Source organism: Neoarius graeffei, chromosome 9 (genome assembly GCF_027579695.1).
Source record: "Neoarius graeffei isolate fNeoGra1 chromosome 9, fNeoGra1.pri, whole genome shotgun sequence".
In the NCBI taxonomy this organism is placed as follows: domain Eukaryota; kingdom Metazoa; phylum Chordata; class Actinopteri; order Siluriformes; family Ariidae; genus Neoarius; species Neoarius graeffei.
Genome location: NC_083577.1, coordinates 59,521,757 through 59,546,677, shown reverse-complemented (window position 1 = coordinate 59,546,677; position 24,921 = coordinate 59,521,757). Strand labels below are relative to the sequence as shown.

The window sequence follows — 24,921 nt, the reverse complement described above, 5'->3', positions numbered from 1 at the left end:
CATTTGGATGATCCAGAAGAGGATTGGGAGAATGTCATATGGTCAGATGAAACCAAAACAGAACTTTTTGGTAAAAACTCAACTTGTCATGTTTGGAGGAGAAAGAATGCTGAGTTGCATCCAAAGAAAACCATACCTACTGTGAAGCATGGGGGTGGAAACATCATGCTTTGGGGCTGTTTTTCTGCAAAGGGACCAGGACGACTGATCCGTGTAAAGGAAAGAATGAATGGGGCCATGTGTCGTGAGATTTTGAGTGAAAACCTCCTTCCATCAGCAAGGGCATTGAAGATGAAACGTGGCTGGGTCTTTCAACATGACAATGATCCCAAACACACCGCCCGGGCAATAAAGGAGTGACTTCGTAAGAAGCATTTCAAGGTCCTGGAGTGGCCTAGCCAGTCTCCAGATCTCAACCCCATAGAAAATCTTTGGAGGGAGTTGAAAGTCCGTGTTGCCCAGCGACAGCCCCAAAACATCACTGCTCTAGAGGAGATCTGCATGGAGGAATGGGCCAAAATACCAGCAACAGTGTGTGAAAACCTTGTGAAGACTTACAGAAAAGGTTTGACCTTTGTCATTGCCAACAAAGGGTATATAACAAAGTATTGAGATGAACTTTTGTTATTGACCAAATACTTATTTTCCACCATAATTTGCAAATAAATTCTTTAAAAATCAGACAATGTGATTTTCTGGATTTTTTTTTTCTCATTCTGTCTCTCATAGTTGAAGTGTACCTATGATGAAAATGACAGGCCTCTCTCATCTTTTTAAGTGGGAGAACTTGCACAATTGGTGACTGACTAAATACTTTTTTGCCCCAGTGCAGTTATTTTATATGCAAATCAATTTTACAAAAGCATTTGAATTGTAATCAAAAAACATTTCCACAGCGGAGGCCAGATAAAGCAAGATACTATCTTTATGACAAAAGAAACATTGAGTGTTAGGTAAATGCAAAAAAAAAAAAAGTAAAATTAGAAAATTTATTTTTTGACCATAATGTCCCAAGTGAGAGTCGAGTTTCTGAGATGGACCCATATTTGCAAAAGTCAGCATTTCACATGCTGTCTACTGTTTCTTCAGATCCGAGTGCCTCAAGCTCAACACCAGCTGACAAGAAAAGCAAGAAGCCATCTATTCCAACCACAGAGAGTAAGTTTCCAAAATATGCACTTCCTTCTTTATTTCCCAAAAAGGAGAAGCATGGGAGACCTGTCTTTCCCACTGCTGAATATAAATTGAAACTCCCACACGCACGCACGCACGCACGCACGCAGAGAGTCTTAATGTGAGTTGGGTTATCTGTGTTGCATTTTTAATGTGCTACATAATAAAAATACAATATGTGAGAATGACCCAATATTTGAATAGATTATGATTTGAATGCTGTTGTGGCAATTTTCATTTTTGTGGCTAATTATAGATTTGCTGCATTTTAGTTGCACAAGTTTCCATTGCACTAAAGCTGATCTGGAAGCTGTACAGATTATTCTTTAGCTTTATAACTAGTACTAGTGTGTGTCCCATATCAGAAAAGTGAACAGTGTGTGTGCTGTGTTTCAGTAGATTCATTAAAGGTTCATGTCTGACAGAAGCTTTTTCTGTGCCATGCGAGCTTTTTGACAGAGCCTGAAACAAATCTAGTGTAAAAGACTGCAGGAGGTGATGGTGAAGGAAATGTGGAGTAAAACGGGGAAATAAAGAGAGAGGCTGGAAAGGAGCGAGTATCAGGGATCAAGCTAGAACTAAGCCTTTTATTAGATGGCTGCAATTCTCTTACACTTCCATGTATGGTCTCAGTCATCTCTCTTTCTCTCTTTATTTTGTCTGCCCATCTCTCTCTGTCTCTCGCTCTCTTGCTCATGTTGCCACACACATTGTTTCTATTTTTTCTTGCCATTTCTGCCAGTGTGTATCTGCAGCGTTGTCCTCTCTTTGCTCTTTAGTTGAACATCCTAGTGTGCAGTGAATGCAGGACACCTGGTGTAAGAAAAACAAACCCTCCGATTCTTATTCATTATTTTTCTCAGCAGTCGCGTAAGAGGACAGTCACCAACAAGAGTACTGAAGGAATGGTTCAAAGTGAAAATTTAGCCCAAATGTAATCACTGGGCCAGTGGACAAATGTATGTCCAAATGTTGAATTTTCAGACTGAAGAAAGAATACTTATAGATAATGGCAGCTTATGACCACAGTTTGCATCATGCAAATCTTTTCTTCGAGTCTTTTCCCAGTAGCCTAGTTTCAGTCCTCATTGACCGTTCCAATTTTAGCCTGGAATGTTCAGGATGTTTTAATGGTAATTCTGTCCCACTCTGATATGAACTGCTGTAATAACTTGATCAAGTTGAAAGAAAGTATTCCACTTGAGACATCATTTGCACTGTCATTACTTGGGAATTTAGTGAGGCATTAAACTGTGACCTACTTCACATGAATACACAATACTGTCGAACACACAATACACAGATTTCTAATTTTTACTTCATCACGAGGCGTATCAGACGCTCGCTGGCCGTGCTGTAAAAATTGTGCATGCAGACGCTCATCTAAGTTTACAAACCTGTCATTGCTTAAGTCTTGAAAATTTTTTATCATGAATACTATCATTAAAAAGCTTATCTCTGCTTTCCAAAGAAATTTATCGCATTAAGATCTGTTCAGTACTTTGGGAGTAACGGCAGGATGAAGTTGGTACAACAGAGTAAAAACTCTGCTTGCGTGACATTGGGAAACTGCCGGTGCTTTTTGAGTCATGGGAAAGCGGTCAGGCTCTCTCTCTCTCTCTCTCTCTCTCTCTTCTGATCGGTTTCTGACTGGATTACTCATGAATATCAAATCAGATAACTTTCATAGGGATGTTCTATAGCTCTCACTGTTTCTGATGAAGTATTCAGCAAAATTTTCCATCAGCTAGTTTTGATGTTATGATTCACAGGAGACTTTGAAGTGAGTTTTCATAGCTTTACCTACTTATTTTTTTTTCAAATCAAACTGATTTTCATGTAAATAAATAACTATTTTAGAATATAACTGTAGTTGGTTTGATGAAAAATTTTGAGATCTTAGTGGTCGGAATGATATTTTTAAAAAACCAGAAGTCAGAAACGCGAGTGTCAATTTCAGTTCAATTAATTGGAATTGTTTACTGGATGTGGATCTCACAGTTTTTTCGAGGTTGGTTTTGAAAGCTGTGAATATTATCATTTATATTCTTTCATATAAACACTAGTAAGCCCTCCTTTTGAGAAACACAGAGGCCTACAGAGCACAAAGAGGGTATTAGAAATAATCTTTCATTACTTTTTTTATTGAGTGTACGATTTAACGTTTTACCTAATTGGCATAATTAATACTAATTAAATACTAATTTGCATAATTTTGTTTTTACTAATTTTTTAAACTTTGAATTCAGTATACAACCATATATGTGCCAATTTCCATGTAAATATCTTGAAAAATAGAAAAGTTATTAAGAAAAAAACAGTTGATCTCATTCGTTAACGAGGCCCATTTTGGACCATGTTATGCTGATGCATAATATCATGGCAGTTTTCTAAAAGTAAGGCCTTTTTTTTTCTCAATCTTTGATTTGTAATGTCTCGAACAGATAACCATATTTTAATTCTGTAAAAAGTATGTTCTGCATTCAGTTCTGAATTCAATGAGAACAGTTTCAAGCAATTTTCACCTGATGTGCCTACCATCACCACCTTACTTTTTACCTGTCCATACTGTCTCTATTTAATTCTATTCAATTAGGCTAATATAACTTGACATTTCCTTTTTCTAATTATTATATAACTCTAAAGTGCATACTTGAAGATCCATCATCAGTAGTTAGTTAAAAGTAGCATAGGTACTTTTACCTCTGTCTCCCTCTAAAGCCTTGGTCACAACCGGCCGTACGTGCTCCTACGGCCGGTCTATGTGCAAAAAACGCAAGAAACGCACGGAGGGCGTGTGTGTGACGTGCTGATTTTCGAGCCGTAGACTGGCTGCAGACCGGCTGTGATGGTACTCTTTCTCTTTTGCCTTGGTCTCTGCTTTCTGAACAAAATAAGGTTACCTCTATATACCCCCAACATTAGTTATGGAGCTTGTAGGTATAGCTAAACTGCAAATTTAGCACTGTTATAGGAGCTATAAATTAGTTATGAGGTGTGCAATTTCCATCCATCCATCTATCCATTTTGGCATATCACCACAGTGACATGGCCGCTCTGACTGCTTCAGCCATCAAATTTTCTAGGAAACATTACAGTAGTGGTTTCCTGTTGCCTTTTACTGGATTATTATAGAGGTTTTCTCCTCTCAACCATTCACACTCACACCTATGGACAATTTAGAGCCACCAATTAGCCTAACCTGCATGTCTTTGGATTGTGGGGGAAACCGGAGCACCCGGAGGAAACCTATACAGACACGGGGAGAACATACAAACTCCACACAGAAAGGCCCCCATCGACCGCTGGGCTCGAACCCAGAATCTTCTTGCTGTGAGGTAACAGTTTGTATCTGTTGCATACCTGTCGGGATCAGCAGAACTCATAGTTTAACTTTGCTGCTCTGAGATCAGTTGAGACCTGGCTGTATTGCTGCTGATCGGGTAGTTTTTTGGAGTGTAAGCTTTTCCACCAGATACAACAGTGCTGTTTCCACATCAATTTAACAACTGGCAATATGTAGGAGATAAACAACGAAACAAAGTAGACTGAGGACCAGGCCTTGTTATTTCCTTAGCTAGTTGCAACCATGATCATTTTAAAACCTGATTGATATTTTGTGTTTTGTGTGTAGTTGCCATTTATGAGTGTTCCAGTAAGTAAATCTGAGTTCTTATTGAATGTGTACATATGGACTGGTGCATTTCACCTATTGTTGAGTGGGTGATTTTTTTTTAATTTTTTTTATCATATACTACTGCATCTGAAACAGTTGGAGTATTGTGAAAATGTTCAATATTTTCCATGTTATTTAAGAAAGTGAAAATTTAAGATATTCATTCACTCATTACGGCGGCACGGTGGTGTAGTGGTTAGCACTGTCGCCTCACAGCAAGAAGGTCCTGGGTTCGAGCCCAGCGGCCGAAGTGGGCCTTTCTGTCAGGAGTTTGCATGTTCTCCCCGTGTCCGCGTGGGTTTCCTCTGGGTGCTCTGGTTTCCCCCACAGTCCAAAGACATGCAGGTTAGGTTAACTGGTGACTCTAAATTGACCGTAGGTGTGAATGGTTGTTTGTCTATGTGTCAGCCCTGTGATGACCTGGTGACTTGTCCAGGGTGTACCCTGCCTCTCGCCCATAGTCAGCTAGGATAGGCTCCAGCTTGCCTGTGACCCTGTAGAACAGGATAAAGTGGCTAGAGGTAATGGATGGATGGATTCACTCATTACACAAGCTAAAATGTTTCAAGCATTTTTCTATTTTAAGTTTGATAATTATGTCCTACAGTGCAAAAACATTTTTTTTAAATCTCAGAATATGAATATTTAATTTCAGGGTTGAGTAAAACAGAATAAATGCCGTATATCTCTCAGTCTTGTTCAGTATATGCAACCACAATCATGGGGAAGATTCCTGACTTGACAATTGTTCAGAAGACGATCATTGACACCCTCCATAAGGAGGGAAAGCCACAGGAGGTCATTACTGAAAAGGTTGGCTGGAAAAGGTGCACAAACAACAGGGATGACCACAGCCTTGAGAGGATTGTCAAGAAAAGTCAATTCAAGAACTTGGGAGAGCTTCACAAGGAGTGGACTGAGGCTGATGTCGGTGCATCAAGAGCCACCACGCACAGACATCTTCAGGAAAGGGGCTACAACTGTCGCATTCCTTATATCAAGCCACTCCTGAACCAGAGACAATGTCAGAAGTGTCTTACCTGGACTAAGGAGAGAAAAAACTGGACTGTTGCTCAGTGGTCCAAAGTCCTCTTTTCAGATGAAAGTAAAATTTGCATTTCATTTGGAAATCAAGGTCCTAGAGTCTGGAGGAAGGGTGGAGAGGCACAGAACCCAAGGTGTTTGAAGTCCAGTTTGAAGTTTCCTCAGTCTGTGATGATTTGGGGTGCCATGTCATCTGCTGGTGTTGGTCCACTGTATTTTATCAAGTCCAAAGTCAACACAGCCTTCTACCAGGAGATTTTAGAGCACTTCATGCTTCCATCTGCTGGCAAGCTTTATGGAGATGCTGATTTCCTTTTCCAGCAGGACTTAGCACCTACCCACAGTGCCAAAACTACTACCAAATGGTTTGCTGACCATGATATTACTGTGTTTGATTGGCCAGTCAACTCGCCTGACCTGAACCCCATAGAGAATCTATGGAGTATTGTAAATAGGAAGATGGGGAAACACCCAACCCAAAAGTACAGACGAGCTGAAGGCTGCAATCAAAGCAGCCTGGGCTTCAGTAACACCTCAGCAGTGCCACAGGCTGATCGCCTCCATGCCACACCGCATTGATGCAGTAATTCATGGTCAAGAAGCCACAATCAAGTACTGAGTGTGTAAATGAATATACTTTTTCAGAAGTTGGACATTTCTGTATTGTAAATCCTTTTTTGATTGATCGTAGGAAATATTCTAATATTTTGAGATACTGGATTTCTGATTTTACTAAGCTATAAGCCATAATCAAAATTAAAACAAAAAAAAGGCTTGAAATATTTCACTTAATGTGTAATAAATATATAATATATGAAAGTTTACCTTTTTGAATTAAATTACAAATAATTAACTTTTTCATGATGTTCTAATTATATGAGATGTGCTAGTAAAGAGACGTTTCTACCCTGCTCGATAAGAAAGCACATCTAAATATTGCTGAACACTGCCAGCAAAACTGTAACATTGCATTTTAAGCAAATGTGGAAAAAGTAAGTTAGACTAATGTATGTGTGTGTGTGTGTGTGTGTGTGTGTATATATAATGTTGGGAAGGGGGGAGAATAACATTACTTTCGACACAGAACAGGAATGTTTTATGATTTTAAACTGTCCTCAAAATCAAAAGGTTTTATTTGCCAACTATAGAAATGTACACTATCTTGGTGCTGGAACACAATTCACACAATATTCAGTACTTATACACGATATAAATATGTAATAATATCCAAAATATATGGTAATTTCCAGTAAACATTGGAAATTGCATATAATTGCAGTGCAATGGGGCGTCGCGGTGGTGTAGTGGTTAGCACGGTCGCCTCACAGCAAGAAGGTTCTGGGTTCGAGCCCAGTGGCCGATGGGGGCCTTTCTGTGTGGAGTCTGCATGTTCTCCCAGTGTCCGCATGGGTTTCCTCCGGGTGCTCCGGTTTCCCCCACAGTCCAAAGACATGCAGGTTAGGCTAATTGGTGGCTCTAAATTGACCGTAGGTGTGAATGTGAGTGTGAATGGTTGTTTGTCTCTGTGTGTCAGCCCTGCAATGATTTGGCGACTTGTCCAGGGTGTACCCCGCCTCTCACCCATAGTCAGCTGGGATAGGTTTCAGCTTGCCCACGACCCTGCACAGGATAAGCGGTTACGGATAATGGATGGATGGTTGAAGGATTGTGCATGTACACGTCTCAGTCATTGGCCCTTTAAAGATCGAGTACGTAATTTTCACATCAAATGAGCAGCTTTCAATTAATTTGTAATTGTTATTTCACAGTAACATAAAATGTGATAAAACAAATTGTGATGCATGCAATATGAGCGAAAAGTGTACTGTGGTATAGTCCATCAAGATATTGTTATTATATCATATTTTTCAGCCCTTTTGAGTTATTAAAAAGCAGAATAACTTTTGGTTCTCTGAGCCATTTGATTATCACTGTTTTAGCATATGCATTAAAATGTCTACACTTGGCACTGGGTATTTCTCGGCACTGTTGGGTTTATCTGTGGCTCTCCTGTGGCTTTCAGCAGCTGCGTAATATTCAGGAGTATCTACAGTGATGAGAAATGCTTATGAACAATGTACGAATATGGAATAACAAGTCAGTGTTTTGCAGATGTAATTATCCATCGTGATATGAGCATTAATTAAGAACTTCTCCTTGAACTTGATATTTGTACTAGCCTGAGGATATATTTGATACAGACTACAAAGCACTTTTGTAAGTCACTTTAGATAAGGCTGTTTACCAAATGCTCGAAATGTAAATGTGTAACATCCTTTCAGGACTTGATAGGAAGTGGAGCGATGGGAAATCTGTGGTTAAGCACCATGAAGCTCTAAAAGCACGCAGTGTTGTGCTAGAAAGAGTCAATCTTTGTTAATCTTTGTACAGCAGTGCTGGAGGGCAGGTTCAGGTTGAAATGAGACGATGCTGACCCTAATGCAAACATACCCAGCTGGAAATATCACCACTGCTGCTCTCGTTCTGCTTTGCCTTTCGTTCTGAGTGCTGCTTATGACTAGTCCTGGTCCTGTGTTCGCCATGTGTTCATAGTGAACCCTTTGTTTTCCCCCACATTCCTCTTCCGAGTCTTCACCCATTCTCAGACATTCTTCATTCTTCCATCGCAGTTTTTCCTTAATGTTATTGCCCTCACTGGGAGTCTGGACCTCGATATTTTTTTTTTAACCTTCTTTGTGACAGTAGTTGTAAAATATTTGCCATAAATAGTAGTAAAGTGCCATACATAAAATCGGCTTGACCTCACTGACCTAGTAAATGATTGGATATTTAAAGGTGGGTGCTGTAAATACTACTTTAGGAGGCTTGTGCTTTTTGGTTCACTGCTAAACATGATGTTATATTGGCAGGAATGCACATATACTGGCTAACAGTGGCCTAGTGATTATTTGCAGACTAAACATTGGGAGACATGATGGGGGGGAGTACTTTTGAATATATCTCATCTCACTATCTCTAGCCGCTTTATCCTTCTACAGGGTCGCAGGCAAGCTGGAGCCTATCTCAGCTGACTACGGGCGAAAGGCGGGGTACACCCTGGACAAGTCGCCAGGTCATCACAGGGCTGACGCATAGACACAGACAACCATTCACACTCACATTCACACCTACGGTCAATTTAGAGTCACCAGTTAACCTAACCTGCATGTCTTTGGACTGTGGGGGAAACCGGAGGACCCGGAGGAAACCCACGCAGACACGGGGAGAACATGCAAACTCCACACAGAAAGGCCCTCGCCGGCCACGGGGCTCGAACCCAGGACCTTCTTGCTGTGAGGCGACAGCGCTAACCACTACACCACTGTGCCGCCACTTTTGAATATATATGAATTATAATCCTAATGAAATTGTACATCAAATGTGGCAGATTCTACCGTAACTGGATCCTTTAATCACGTGCCCACAAAATAAGAAATTTTTCTTGTCCTTTTTTCAGTGAGGTAATATTTTCAAGATTGAAAATATGGTATTTGGTCTTCTAAAACAGCACGTCATTTAAAAATACACTGAGTATATCAATAAAAGATTTTTAAAGAATAAAGTTCTATTTCTTTGACATATCTGACATATCCATTTTAAAAATCACTTTCATTATCCCTGTTGCTATCGTCAGTGAATTTCTGTCAGATGACCTGACGATAGACTCGGCCATTGTGGATCTTTGGTAGTTATCGTGTGGAAGCAGGCTTTATCATTTTTGGGTGTCAACAGATAGAGTTGAAATAGATTAACAGCGAAAAAACTATTTCATTCACGAGAGAAGCCCACAGTTATTTTTTAAAAATGCTATCGTCAGTCTAATGCACCTGACGATAGCAAAATTCAAGCCCTCACCACGCACATGTTGACTGACGCAAAGAGGAAATTCTACTGCGCATGATTTTTGTGACAGCAGACATTTACTTCCGGGCAAGACTTGGAGTTCTGACAGCTAGATTTCATCAAATAAATCAAGGTAAGATTTTCAGTCAGATATCCTGACGATAGAAATTTTTGATGATAGAAACATTGAGAATATATTTGTGCATTCATATTTAAAGTTTTCCTCCAGAAAACTATCGTAAGTTGAGATAAATCAGAGCCACTTGCGACCCTTTCAGCCGACAGGCCATTTCAATGTGTTATTTCCCCGCGAAAGTGACACAGTCGTGTCTGTCGTCACTGTTCTGACAATTATTGTTGATATTTCAATTTTGAAAATAAATTTTATCTTTTTTATTTCAATATTTTATTTTATTATTTGGTTCTAGTGATGAGGTATTTAATATCTCATCTCATCTCATTATCTGTAGCCGCTTTATCCTGTTCTACAGGGTCGCAGGCAAGCTGGAGCCTATCCCAGCTGACTACGGGCGAAAGGCGGGGTACACCCTGGACAAGTCGCCAGGTCATCACAGGGCTGACACATAGACACAGACAACCATTCACACTCACATTCACACCTACGGTCAATTTAGAGTCACCAGTTAACCTAACCTGCATGTCTTTGGACTGTGGAGGAAACCGGAGCACCCGGAGGAAACCCACACGGACACGGGGAGAACATGCAAACTCCACACAGAAAGGCCCTCGCCGGCCACGGGGCTCGAACCCAGGACCTTCTTGCTGTGAGGCGACAGCGCTAACCACTACACCACCGTGCCGCCCGGTATTTAATATTATTACTAAATTTGTCAGATTAATAATGTAAGAAACAGTTTTGTTGCTATTGTCATCTAGAGTGTCTGTCAGAATATGATGGTAGACGTTAGTTTGTCTGTCAGATTTTGATGATAGAAACCGATGTGTTTCTGTTGTCATTTAGCATGTCTGTCATGTCAGGCTTTTATTAGTTAGTTACCAGGACTACTGTCCTAAAATTTACTGTGAATGTCCAAGACCCCAAATGCTACTAGAAAAACTTAATAGAATGATCAAAATAATCAATTCAGCAATTTAAGGAGATGAGACTTAACTGGCCTCTGTTATGGTAGGATCTGCCATAAGACTGTTCTCAAGCTTATTTTTTTAAATTGATACTAAAAAGGGAGAGAGGACAAGTAAAGGACATTCTTCTTCTGAGAGCCTCTATATACTCAGATTTCCTTATCGTTGAGTGAAGGAATAAACAAGTTCTATATTTACAGACACACACACGCACCCCACTGGAAACTCCTCTTTTTCTATAAATATGAATAAAAGAGATAACAAAATCTAGTGGAAAGCTTCCTAGAAGACTGGAGATTATTATAACGGCGAAGGACAGGCTAATTACAGAATGGGATATCCATAAAGCATATATGCATGTGATGGTAAGGTGTCCACAAACTTTTGGCCATGTAATGTAGCTTAGGTATGTGTGTGTGGACTTGTTTGTTTTATCTTCGTGGAGGCCAGATGTCCCCACAAAGACAGGAATATCTGACAGTTTTGACTTTGTGGCGACTTAAATGATCTCCATGTACACTGCTACTACTTTTATTTAAAAAAAAAAGCCAAAGGGTTTCCTTTTCGGTTACTGAGGTTAGATATTTGTGTGTGTGTGTGTGTGTGTGTAGTGTTAATTAGCAGCATTAATAATTGTCAGTTGAAGGTCCTCACATGGATAGGAAGTGTATGCGTGGTGAATCATCTAAATATTTGCTCCTGAAAGCCATTTTCTTGAAGATACCATGAATTTTGTTGTTTACATGTTTACAAACAAATCTGGTTTATATAATGAACGTGAACCTTCAGAGCATGGTTCATCAGAAAGCTGGCTTACGAGATTCTAAAATGGATCAACAGAAAAGGGCCTCAGTTCTTATTGCATTCACATTGAGTTCATTTGAAAGAGGATTAAATTCTCTATCTGGTCCACTTCAGCTCTTCAGTCCTCATTCTGTTCACTATACTTCCTGTGGAGTTGTCAGACCTTCACTGCTTTGGATTATGGGTTGCTTTCACTTGGAGCATGTGATCTGTGTACAGCAAGTTATAAATATCTCATCTCATCTCATTATCTGTAGCCGCTTTATCCTGTTCTACAGGGTTGCAGGCAAGCTGGAGCCTATCCCAGCTGACTACGGGCGAAAGGCGGGGTACACCCTGGACAAGTCGCCAGGTCATCACAGGGCTGACACATAGACACAGACAACCATTCACACTCACATTCACACCTACGGTCAATTTAGTCACCAGTTAACCTAACCAGGGTGGCACGGTGGTGTAGTGGTTAGCGCTGTCGCCTCACAGCAAGAAGGTCCGGGTTCGAGCCCCGTGGCCGACGAGGGCCTTTCTGTGCGGAGTTTGAATGTTCTCCCTGTGTCCGCGTGGGTTTCCTCCGGGTGCTCCGGTTTCCCCCACAGTCCAAAGACATGCAGGTTAGGTTAACTGGTGACTCTAAATTGACCGTAGGCGTGAATGTGAGAGTGAATGGTTGTCTGTGTCTATGTGTCAGCCCTGTGATGACCTGGTGACTTGTCCAGGGTGTACCCCGCCTTTCGCCCGTAGTCAGCTGGGATAGGCTCCAGCTTGCCTGCGACCCTGTAGAACAGGATAAAGCGGCTACAGATAATTAGATGAGAATGAGTTAACCTAACCTGCATGCCTTTGGACTGTGGGGGAAACCAGAGTACCTGGAGGAAACCCATGCGGACACGGGGAGAACATGCAAACTCTGCACAGAAAGGCCCTCACCGGCCACGGGGCTCGAACCCGGACCTTCTTGCTGTGAGGCGACAGCGCTAACCACTACACCACCGTGCCGCCTTAGTTATAAAATACAATGGCAAAAAGCGAAGTGATCCTGGAGCACTTTAGGTTCACAGTGCACAGGTTACATGGCCTTGAAGCGAACTGAACTGAGATTATCCGTTTTGTTTCAGAGGGGTCTGAGTTCAGTTGAAGTGTTCATATATGTGCGGAAAATGCTGACTAATCACTCGGAGTTTTTTTCAAATCTGAAAGGGACCATGTGTGAAAACACACCAAATCTGAAAGGGTCAATATACACTCACCAACCACTTTAATAGGAACTTGTTCTTGATTCTAAGATTCCTGTTCTTGGCTGACAGGAGTGGAACCCGATGTGGTCTTCTGCTGTTGCATGCTGAGATGCTTTTCTGCTCATCATGGTTGTAAAGAGTTGCTATGAGTTACTATATCCTTCCCGGAAGCTTGAACCAATCTGGCCGTTTTTCTCTGACCTCTCTTATGAACAAGGCGTTTCCACCCACAGCACTGTCGCTCACTCAATATTTTTTGTTTTTCGCACCATTGTGTGTAATCTCTAGAGACTGTTGTGTGTGTGAAAACCCCAGGAGATCAGCAGTTTCTGAAATACTCAAACCAGTCCATCTGGCACCAACAGTGAAAGTCACAGAGATCATAATTTTTCCCATTCTGATGTTTGAAGTGAACATTAACTGAAGCTCTTGATTTGTAGCGGCATGATTTTATGCATTGTGCTGCTGTTAAGGGATCGGCTGATTAGAGAACTGCATCAGACAGCAGGTGTGTAGATGGATGTTCCTGATAAAGTGGCTGGTGAGTGTATCTCCCAGGACTTGGCTCAGCTTTGTCACTTTTTGATTTTCTGGAAATGTTTGCGCAATGCATGCAGACACGTGTCTAAGTAGTGTCTCTGCATCTCTTCTGTGTAGGATGGGGACCCTAAAGACACCTGACCTACCCTGAACAGACAGGACAGTCCTTTAAAGGGTTTAATTGTAAAACTAATGACAGTAGTTCTTGGTATAGTGGTAATCAAATATTTTGTTGATATCTGTGGTTTAAACCTTCTCTACTATCGTATGTACTTCTGAAATGAGCTTTTAAGAAAGCGTGTGGAAATGTCTGGGTGAAATACGTTTCTAGTGTTCGTGTTGATGCTGAACAACTAAAAGAAGGAGATTTTTGCATTAGCTTATTATTGATACTTTGCTCTTTTCCTCCAATACTAACTTGGCTTAAGAGCAAATTTGAAAATGGCTTTCTTTATAAAAATGGCTGATTTCCATCAATGGTCCATTTGTATAACATTGAGTTGAGTCATGAAACTGATCAAGCTTAGTGTTGGAAAAGGGATGTTTTCATTTCCCCAAACAGGGAAGGATTTTCTACTAGAAAAGCAGAGTGGCTGGAATGTGTGACTTCCTACAGAAAACTACAGCATACATTTTTAATAGCTGCTGATCGAAATAGCCCTGGTGCCGCTTCTGTATGCTGATTGGGTTAGTTGGCTTCTCTATCACATTGTTCCATGACAATAATCAGATGTAAAATAAATGCTGCCAAGAACAATTTCCTGGATTCTTTGGGGGACTATATTTAGTATGACCAAAAAAGGCAAACACTAAAGAAAATAAGCAGCTGATCTCTCTTAGGACACTGAGAGAAGAACAAGGCAGCCTCTCTCTCTTTTCTCTCGGAGTCTGTTAATCAGCCAGTGTAGGAGTGTGTGTGCAGCTTTTTAGCATTTTGTGAGGATCAAGTGTTACCATAATTGAATTAATACATAATGCAGGCTTGAGTTTGGGTGCATGTTTGGCTAGATCTCACAAAGATAGCCATGCCTTAAGGTTAGAGAAGCAGCCTTGGCCCCAAAGGGTCGCTTGGTTCGATTCCCTGGACCAGCAGGAAAATCCATATCTGAAGTGCTCTTGAGCAAGGCACCTAACCCCAACTGCTCCCCAGGCAGTGGGTGAGAGGGTGTGCTCGTTGTACGTCGCTCTGGATAAGAGCGTCTGCTAAATGCTTCTAATGTAATGTAAAGAAAAATTCAAATAAAATGGCACAGCATTATTGAGCTACTGTACAATAATATGAAAGCTAGTAGAATTAAGATATTAAAAGATCTTAAAAATGTGTCCCCACAAGGATATAAATATGTGACTGTTATAGGAATAGGGGCTGCTCTCCTCCTCCTTGTTCCTCTTCTTCTCCTCCTCTTTCTTCTCCTTTTCCTCCTCCTCCTCCTTCTTCTTCTTCTTTTCCTCCTTCTCCTTTTCCTCCTCCTTCTTCTGCTCCTTCTTCTCCTCCTTCTTCTTCTTCTCCTCCTCCATCATCATCTTCTCTCCCCTCCTTCTTCTTCTGCTCCCTCTTCTTCTTCTTCTTCTCCTCCTTCTTCTTCTTCTTCTTCTTCTTCTTCTTCTTCTCTTCCTCCTCCTGCTTCTTCTTCTTCTTCAACTTGGATGTAAGCATAGTATTAATTAAATCCATTAATAATTATGTCAGTGGAAGGTCCTCACAAAGATAAAACACAAATGTGTGCGCGTTTGTGTACGTGTTTTCCACTTTTCATTTTTGCTACATATGATGCACTCAGACAAACCCTTTAATTCCCTATTTACTCATTTATTCATGGTTGTTAGTGGTAGTTAAGGCTCAGTAAAATGCAGAATTGATTTATGTTTCTTTTTTTTCCCCCAGACGAGGCCCGAATTAAGAAGCCACCACCCAAAATACCCTTTAAACAAGGTAATACAGGTCCATTATGGGAGGTGGGGGTATTTTATTTACTCTTGTATACCAGTGACAGTCACTTATTTAGGGTGCCTGTCCTCAGAGTTTGTGATTACTCATGCCTTAATAAGGCTTTGGTTTTGTTTTTTTTGTTTTTTTTTTTTGTAGCCTGTAGCCTTTTGGTGTGTCATGGGATTTCGGGAATCTTCTAAACTTTCTTTTCCTAATAACACACTTGGGCCCCTGAACCTATGCCCTTACTGTGTGTTGACGCAGACTGGCACCAGCTGTAAAAGCACTAAAGCTCTTATGTCTGTGTGTAATGTAGCCATACTTTGTGCTTAGGTATGCCTCCTCAGATCCTGCAGTTTCCTGATGATCTGAAGATCCGAGCAGGTGAGCGGGTTAGCCTTCTCTGTAAGTTCACTGGCGCGCCACCCATCAACTCTACCTGGCTCAAGTTCCGCAAACCAGTAAGTATTTTACCTGTTAATCAGCAGTGCTTTAACAAACCTGGACATGACCAACTGAAAGAAGTATTATCTGATTTAATATTTATTGCTATTTATTCCAAGTGGTGATTGGGTTGAAAACACACTGGCAATATGTGTAGAGATGTGGGCTTCCTCTGCTCAAATCAGCTGTAACTCACTTTATGTTCAGATTTTCACAAAATTTCCAGATGATATATGTTTATATATTGCATGTGATGTAAATGTATAATCACTGCTGATATTCTGATTCAGCTGACTTACTGCAAACCACAGCAAAGCAGAGGGAGGAATGCAAAGTAAAATGATCATTTTTGTGTTCTTCTCATCAGGATAAAATCTGCCAGTCTTAAATAAAGGCTTACTAGAAAAGTGCTTGTCCTTTGAACAGAGTTCGCTAGTTCAAATCCCTATAATGCTACAGGCATCCATGACCAGGAGCCCAAGACAGTAAAATTGTCCTGTGCTCTCAGGGAGGGAGGGGAGGCATACTCTCTTTCCCTCGTCAGTTATATCGGCGTCAGCAAATCATGGGCGTCTGTGAGCTCTTGCATACGGAAGTGGACGGATAGCATGTTCCTCCGAGTGTGTTATGCCACCCCCTAATGTGGCATAAGCAACATTTCGGAAAGATGCAGCCGGTTGGCGTAACGTACCTCAGAGGAAGCATGTGATAGCCTTCGCCCTCCCTGGTTGGTAGCTGTCATGTGATAGTGGAGAACTGTCTGCTCTGGTGGGAATTCACTATATCTGAAAATTGGGAGGGGGGAGATAAATAAATAAAATGGTAGCGGTCCCAAGATGAAAGTATATTTTAATAACCTCAGCAATAACAAGATTATCATGGTTGTTGCATTTAACCCGAACCAGTGTTGGGAGTAGCTTCTCATTTCTTACACAACCATGTAGGAAGCTGTATCCTGTGGTCATGGAAAAGATGTTACTGTATTTCAGAAGTCAAATTGGTCTGCATCATGCAAAGGAAACAACTAAGGAGATTGGCGAAATAACTGGAATTGGGTTAAGAACTGTCCAACACATTATTAAAACCTGGAAGGATGGTGGTGAACCATCAACTTTGTGGAAGAAATGTGGTTGGAAAAAAATCCTGACTGAATGCTTGTTGAAGTCGAATCGTAAAAAATCGACAGTAGAACTCACGACTATGTGAGTTCTTCTTTAATAGTGAAATTAAGAGCATTTCCACACTCGCAACGTGATGAGAACTCAGAGGATTGGAACTAAACAGCTGTGTGGCCAAAAGAAAACCACTTGTTAGTGAGACTAATCAGAAGAAAAGGTTTCAGTTTGCTAGGGAGCATAAAGATTGGACTCTGGAGCAATAGAAAAAGGTCATGTGGTTTAATAAATCCAGATTTACCCTACTCCAGGGTGAGAGGCATGTCAGGGTAAGAAGGGAAGCACATGAAGCGATGCATCCATCATGCACAGTGGCCACTGTACAAGCCTCTGGAGGCAGTATTATGATCTGGGGTTGCTTCAGTTGGACAGGTTGAAGCTCAGCAATGTTATGGGGCAATAAAATGAAGTCAGCTGACAATCTGAATGTACTGAATAACCAGGTTATCACATCAATGGATTTTTTTTCTTCCCTGATGGCACGGGCATATTCCAGGATGACAATGGCAGGATTAATCGAGCTGAAATTGTGAAAGAGTGGTTCAGGGAGCATGAGGAACCATTTTTACACATGAATTGGTCACCACAGAACTGGGCGGCACGGTGGTGCAGTGGTTAACACTGTCGCCTCACAGCAAGAAGGTTCCGGGTTCAAATCTCATGGCCAATGGGGGCCTTTCTGTGTGGAGTTTGCATGTTCTCCCCGTGTCTGTGTGGGTTTCCTCCGGGTGCTCCGGTTTCCCCCACAGTCCAAAGACATGCAGGTTAGGTAAAATACCCAGGCAATGGGGTTGCACAAGCCAGTGCGTACTTAGTGCCGGTCCCAAGTCCGTATAGATTGGGGAGGGTTGCATCAGGAAGGGCATCTGGTGTAAAACCTATACCAAATCAAATTTGTAGAACAGATCCACTGTGGCGACCCCTAACAGGAGCAACCGGAAGAAAAAGAATTGGCCACCACAGAGTGCTGACCTGAACACCCCACTCAAAGTTTTTGGGATGTACTGGAGAAGACTTTACAGAGTGGTTCAACTCTCCTGTCGTCAAGACAAGATCTTGGTAGAAAATGAATGCAACTCTCGACAGAAATAAATTTTGTGATGTTGCATAAGATTGTCGAAACAACGCCACGGTGAATGTGCGACATGATCAAAGCTAAAAGTGGTCCAATGAAATATTAGGATATGCGACTTTTTGGTGCATCAGGCAGTGTATATACACCCTAAAGATAGTTGGGGATGTTCTTCAAGCAATTACGTACTAAGAACAATTTGCATTCAAGTCTCCATCATTGAACAGCTGATAACAACAGTTTGATACAAGAAACTTAAAACTCTAATGATGCTTATACACACGTGCCTTTTAACCCGCTTAGCACTGCTTGACTTTATAGTAGACAGTTATGGAAGTGGAATGATTTATAATCGCAGTATCCAATGTCACCCAGATGAAGATGGGTTTCCTTTTGAAACTGGCTCCTCTCAAGGTTTCTGCCTGTTGTTACCTCAGGTAGGTTTTCCTTGCCACTGTCATCTCTGGCTTGTTCAGTAGGGATAAATTTAAATTCAAATCTTATATCCGGATTTCTGTAAAGCTGCTTTGTGACCATGTCCATTGTTAAAAGCACTAAATAAATAAAACTGAATTGGATTAAATACATAAATAATGACACATACACAATATATGTAGCACTATTACAGTCCACTGAAATATTAAGAATATTATCTATGGAATTGCTAATCTGTGATTTTTCTGGAAAATCCTAATTTGATTGCTCTATTAAATTCTAGTGACGTTGCTCAGTTTGGAAAGTCGCCTTCTCCTAGATGATTTATTTATTTTTTATATGCCTAGCTTAGCCCGGGGTGGCACGGTGGTGTAGTGGTTAGCACTGTCGCCTCACAGCAAGAAGGTCCTGGGTTCGAGCCCAGCAGCCGGCGAGGGCCTTTCTGTGTGGAGTTTGCATGTTCTCCCCGTGTCTGTGTGGGTTTCCTCCGGGTGCTCCGGTTTCTCCCCACAGTCCAAAGGCATGCAGGTTAGGCTAATTGGTGGCTCTAAATTGACCATAGGTGTGAATATGCTTGGAGATGCAATGCAGTTATGGCAATGAACGGAACAGAACAGCTTAGCCCAGTCTACCTTTTATTACTAGTGACCAGTAAAACAATAGTGAAAAGTATTGAGATGTAGCGTTAATTAATTGACCATCAGTGCTTGATGCAGTGCTTGTGTAAATTGGTGTAACGGGGAATAGAACATGATAGGGTGTGCTGTTATAGGAAAATAATCAGCCCAACATGAAGCAGGGAGCCTTTACCATCCTGAATTTGAGTATTTTCCAAGCAATTCCCATTGGGTTTTATTCCCCTTATACCACAGCAATTTGCCGACAGTTACATATATATTTTTTTTTTAATTAACGAATGACACACTTGCGTTCACGGCTGTTTTTCTTTCTCTCAAAGTTATAAGACAAGAAAAATATGAAAAGACAAGAAAAAACAGGGGCGGCACGGTGGTGTAGTGGTTAGCGCTGTCGCCTCACAGCAAGAAGGTCCTGGGTTCGAGCCCCGGGTCCGGCGAGGGCCTTTCTGTGTGGAGTTTGCATGTTCTCCCCGTGTCCGCGTGGGTTTCCTCCGGGTGCTCCGGTTTCCCCCACAGTCCAAAGACATGCAGGTTAGGTTAACTGGTGACTCTAAATTGACCGTAGGTGTGAATGTGAGTGTGAATGGTTGTCTGTGTCTATGTGTCAGCCCTGTGATGACCTGGCGACTTGTCCAGGGTGTACCCCGCCTTTCGCCCGTAGTCAGCTGGGATAGGCTCCAGCTTGCCTGCGACCCTGTAGAAGGATAAAGCGGCTAGAGATAATGAGATGAGATGAGAAAAAACAGCATGTCCTCTTCATGAGAAACCGGAAAGGGTCAAGTCCTCTGTCCTGAGGACTCTTTCCATGATGGAAACTTGCTTCCCTTTTTCTTCTAAAGATGCGAAATAAATGTTTCCTCACAGAAATATTCATCATTGATGATACATTTTTGTTCTTTGTTAAAATTCTTTTATTATTAGCCTTATGCAGTGTTCACCATACAAGTCCCTGTGAATTGGAGTAGTTATTACTATAAAAGTGAAAATGTGTTAGAACGAGCATGTTAACATAAAGCTATCATTTGAATTATGAATTAAAATTTTCTATTAAACCTATGTTGGACTACAAGAGCCAAAAAAAAAAAAACGCAACTGTTTTTCCGGTACACTTTAAACTGATTGTCTGTCTCATTTCCACTTGATAGATTGAAGATCGGACGGGAGACATTAGCATTGAGAGCACGGACTCCAGCAGTCAGCTGACTATAGCACACAGCCAGCAGGAGCACTGCGGCTGCTACACCATCGAGATCAGGAACAGCTATGGCATGAGGCAAGCTGCCCTCAACCTCACCATAGTAGGTAAGATTTGTTCAAACTGTGCCAATGCTAACATGGGCTGCTCTGGCATGTTCACACTCGTATCCTGCCTGGTGAAACAGCCTTTTCCAGAGTTCCTGAAATGGTATAAATAAATTAAATCAGTTAAGTGCACACTTTCTGTACTGTTTGGAAAGCCAGTGACGTTGGAATGGAAACGGGTGACCTGCTCTAATATGTTTGCCAAGTATACTTTATACTGTACTTCAGTAGTTCGTTAACTCCTGAGAAAAGACACGAAAGAGAGACCTATTGTTCCAAGAAAGACAATTAGAAACCTACTTTAAAAGTTAAAGGGATAGTTCGGGATTTTTGACATGAATCTGTATGGCATCCCCATCAATAGTGTCGTGCAAACACACTGACTCACCCCTGACAGCATCCTGCGAGTCCAGTTCTTGTCCAGTTTTGATCCAGACGAAAGTAGTCCGGCAAGTTTGTTGGGGTCACGAAAGTAAAACGTTTTTCTTCTCAAAACAGTATGTGTTCAAAAGAGTGATATATTTGCATCACAAAACCGTTGCCAAATAAAAAGTCAGACCTTGCAATTATTTGGCGCTATATTTTGTCTCCCTCAGTATCACTGCGCGCTGTCATGTTGACATCTGCGCAGGAATCAACACCTTTCCCATTGTTTGGCAGTGATTAGGAGTTCAGATCAGCGGCGCTAACAAGCTGCGGCTCCAGCTTCACCTTCTTCCACTTCTCTGTCCACCCTTTCTCTCTCTGCCCGTTCTAACTCCATCTGGCGAATTTCTTCATCTGTATATTCGGGTTCATAAAGATATCCCTTTGGCTGTGAGATGAAGTCAATGTTTTCAACGTCGCTGTCGTAGGCAGACATGTTGTCGCTAACTTTGCTAGCAGTAAACAATGAATGAAACAGCCGTGGCTGTCACCTGGCGGCAGCGCGCAGTGATAAGAAGGGAGAGAAAATAGTGCCAAGCGATTTCGAGGTCTGACTTTTTATTTGGCAACGGTTTTGTGATGCAAATATATCACTCTTTTGAACACGTACTGTTTTGAGACGAAAAACGTTTTACTTTCGTGACCCCAACAAACTTGCCGGACTACTTTCGTCTGGACCAAAACTGGACAAGAACTGGACTCACAGGATGCTGTCAGGGGTAAGTCAGTGTGTTTGCACGACACTATTGATGGGGATGCCATACAGATTCATGTCAAAAATCCCGAACTATCCCTTTAAGCTTTTCACTGTAATGTGAAACCTCGCCTGCAGTTGAACATCTGAATATTTTATGTGATGATTTGGAATAAAAAGGTTCTCCTTTTCGAGAAAGAACTGTATCACAGTATTAGTTTTAGCATAATAAGGTGGGGTTTACATTAGACCGTATCAGCGGATCATCAGATTAACGTTTTTAAAACGATTAGTGTGCACACAGCAACGCCAATACACGATTCGCGTGCACACAGCAACGCCAATACACGGATACGCTCGGCTCCGCAGGCATCCTGCGCTCCAAATCACTCCGCCCTGAACAGCGAGTGCCATCTGGAGGGTGCGCACTCCGGCCCTGCGCAGCTCACAAAGCGCGCGAGTGAAGTGCACGAGCAGTGATTCGGGACTGAGCCGCTGTGTGTGTGATCCCAGTGCATATCGGGCATGCGCGTCACTTACCACTTGCAAGTGGAAGGATGGCAAGCCTAAAGACAATCATAACTACACAATGGGCAGTATTTGCATCAGTATTTGCAGTATTTTCATACTTTTATACTCTTTAATGAAAGGTGATACAAGGCGGAAGTCCGCGCCGTTTTTCAGCAGTCGCGTCACATGACCAACGCCAGCGAATCAGGAAGGTGGATGTCACAGTGACGTTGTCCAATGATGACGCCAGGTAGAGCTCAGCACAGCGTATCCGTGTATCTGCGTATTCTCAATGTTTACACAGCACCGGACCAGACACGATCTGGATTGAATACGTGGACCCTGGCGGATTCCCGTTTCCCGGCGTTTCCAGGCGTTTTAATGTAAACGGACAGTGCATCCGCGAAGAAAACGAGACAGATACGGTCTAATGTAAACTTGGCCTAAGTAGTTCAGTTTTCCATGAAGGCCATCGGCAGTCACATTGATTGATTCATCTTCAGTAAGTGCTTTATCCTGGTCAGGGTTGCAGTAAATCCACATTTCAACGACACTGTAGCAGAAATGCACCCTTTATGGGCCAGCAATCCATCACACAGCACTATGCACACACTCCAGGGTTCTAACTCAGCCTTTTCAGTGTATCAGGCTGATACGTAATGCTTCCTTACCACTATTCCCACAATATTGCCAACACGCCTGTAAAAGTTGCCACTACACTAATAAAAAGACTTGTCGATCTTGAAAATATGGGCTTTTGTTTAATTTTCTTTTGTTATCCCCACGTGGCGGCGACAGCGCGCCACCATGCGAATGTTCTACACTGGGACATCCTCCACTCCCCGTCCACATAAGCGCCCAGTGCATAGCTGCCCGAGTAGTTCCGTGTGGAGATCGTCACTGATCATGCTAGTTCAGTTTATCTCCTTCCTTATACTGTGTAAAGTACTATCCACATTTAGAGGTGCTTACACACCATGCACGTAATACATGCCGGTCCCCGGCAATTTTTTTTATGACGCTGCACGGTGCCAAGCTGACACTTGGTGAATCAGCTGGTTGTTTTATTCTTATTGTTCCATTGTTATTCCAGGAATGTCACTAATACTGTATAGTTGAAGCCATGGTCAAATGGTTAGAGAAACAGCTTTGGGACCAGAATGTTGCTGGTTCAGTTCCCTGAACCAGCAGGACTGTCTCCAGTGCCCTTGAGCAAGGCGCCTAACCCCCAACTGCTCTGGCAAGAGTGGCGGCGTACCTTGTGTCTGACTAGCCAGAGAAAAACTGATGAAGTGATTATCAGTTCGGGCAAGAACCCGGCCATAACTAACAGCTAACTAACTAAATATAGCTGAATATTAATTATAATTAGTCTTCGATCAAAAACAATCACAGCAACTTCTAGCAAAAAAAAATCTCATTAATATTACCAAAAAAGAGTGACTTTCAGGGAGGTCTGCAAATGCCAGGAAATGCACTAGAATACATCTCCGAGCATGTAGAACCTGTGAGCTTTCTGGGGTCTAAGGCAGCCCCGAACCCCCAGCTGTTATGACTGGCGCCACTACGCTGATATTTTGGTCAAGTTCGAACCCTGCACTCATTCACACACACCATCTCCACTAGAGGCCATTTATCTAAGCCAATCCACCTAGTGGCATGTTTTTGGACAGTTAGAGGAGACTAGAGAACCCAGAGGAAACCCATGCACAAACTCCACACAGACAATCACTCAATTCTAGAATTAAGAAGAAGCCAAGCCAAGAAGCCTTTATTTATCAGACGTACAGTACACTCAAGCACAGAATTAAGCACACAGTGAAATTCCTTCTCTGCATTTAACCCATACATGCACACGCAAGTGAGCAATGAGCACACACACATACCCAGAGCAGTGGGCAGCTACAGTATGCTACAGCACCTGAGGAGCAGTTGGAGGTTAGGTGCCTTGCTCAAGGGCACTTCAGCCCAACCTCAGGCCACGGCTGCCCCATGTTAACCTAACCGCATGTCTTTGAAACTGGAGGAAATCCATGCAGACACAGGGGGAACATGCAAACCCCACACAGAAAGGCCCCCCATCGGCCGCTGGGCTCTAACCCAGAACCTTCTTGCTGTGAGGTGACACTACACTACACCACCATGCCGCTAGGGACCTTGGAGCTGTGAGGCAAAAATGCTACCCACTGTGCTAATATACAAAATATTACAAATCAAAATTCCTCTGACCTTCCAGAAATGTACCAGTAAGTAGATTAACTGGTCTAAGTTGTGAGTGTGTGAATGTGTGTGCATGGTGCCCTTCGATGGACTGGTCGTGCCCAGTTTTTCCTGGAATAGATTCTAGATTCATGTCCACCCTGAACCAGGATAAAGCAGATGAATGAATGACTTCATAAAACAGTGTTGACATTAGATATTCATTTTCCTCTTCCTCATCTGGCTGCCTCGTTTTTGACCATGACCTTTTACCCTTTGCGTTTCAGACAAACCCGACCCTCCTGCACGCATCCCAGCTGTCACAGACATCCGTAAATCCAGTCTGACCCTCTCATGGTATGGTCCAACATATGATGGCGGAAGTGCTGTTCAGTCTTATAAGCTGGAAGTCTGGAATTCGGTGGATAAGGAATGGAAAGGCCTGGCGTCCTGTAACAGCACCTCTTACAACGTTCAGAACCTGCTACCTGACAGGAAGTACAAGTTTCGTGTAAGAGCTGGGAATATCTACGGTGTTGGGGAGCCAAGTGCAGAGAGTATCCCTGTTGAAGTGGGGGTGGAGGAAGTGGAAGAAGAGGAAGATGGTGAGCGCCACCTAGTGTTTAAATAGTAAAAATGTTCTGAAAGTTGAATCTTTGTTTAGCTCAGCAGTGGCA

General features: G+C 42.2%; 1 protein-coding gene across 6 annotated transcripts in view; it reads left to right on the top strand.

Annotated features, from left to right (window-relative positions):
• mylka (myosin, light chain kinase a) overlaps positions 1-24,921 on the top strand; it is a 150,963-nt gene that overhangs the window by 105,518 nt on the left and 20,524 nt on the right. For all 6 annotated transcript variants that reach the window (XM_060929983.1, XM_060929984.1, XM_060929982.1 and 3 more), the window contains exons 18-22: positions 1,090-1,158; positions 15,305-15,352; positions 15,683-15,810; positions 20,259-20,415; positions 24,532-24,849. In XM_060929983.1, the coding sequence (XP_060785966.1) occupies positions 1,090-1,158; positions 15,305-15,352; positions 15,683-15,810; positions 20,259-20,415; positions 24,532-24,849 (720 nt within the window). The remainder of the gene's footprint in view (positions 1-1,089; positions 1,159-15,304; positions 15,353-15,682; positions 15,811-20,258; positions 20,416-24,531; positions 24,850-24,921) is intronic.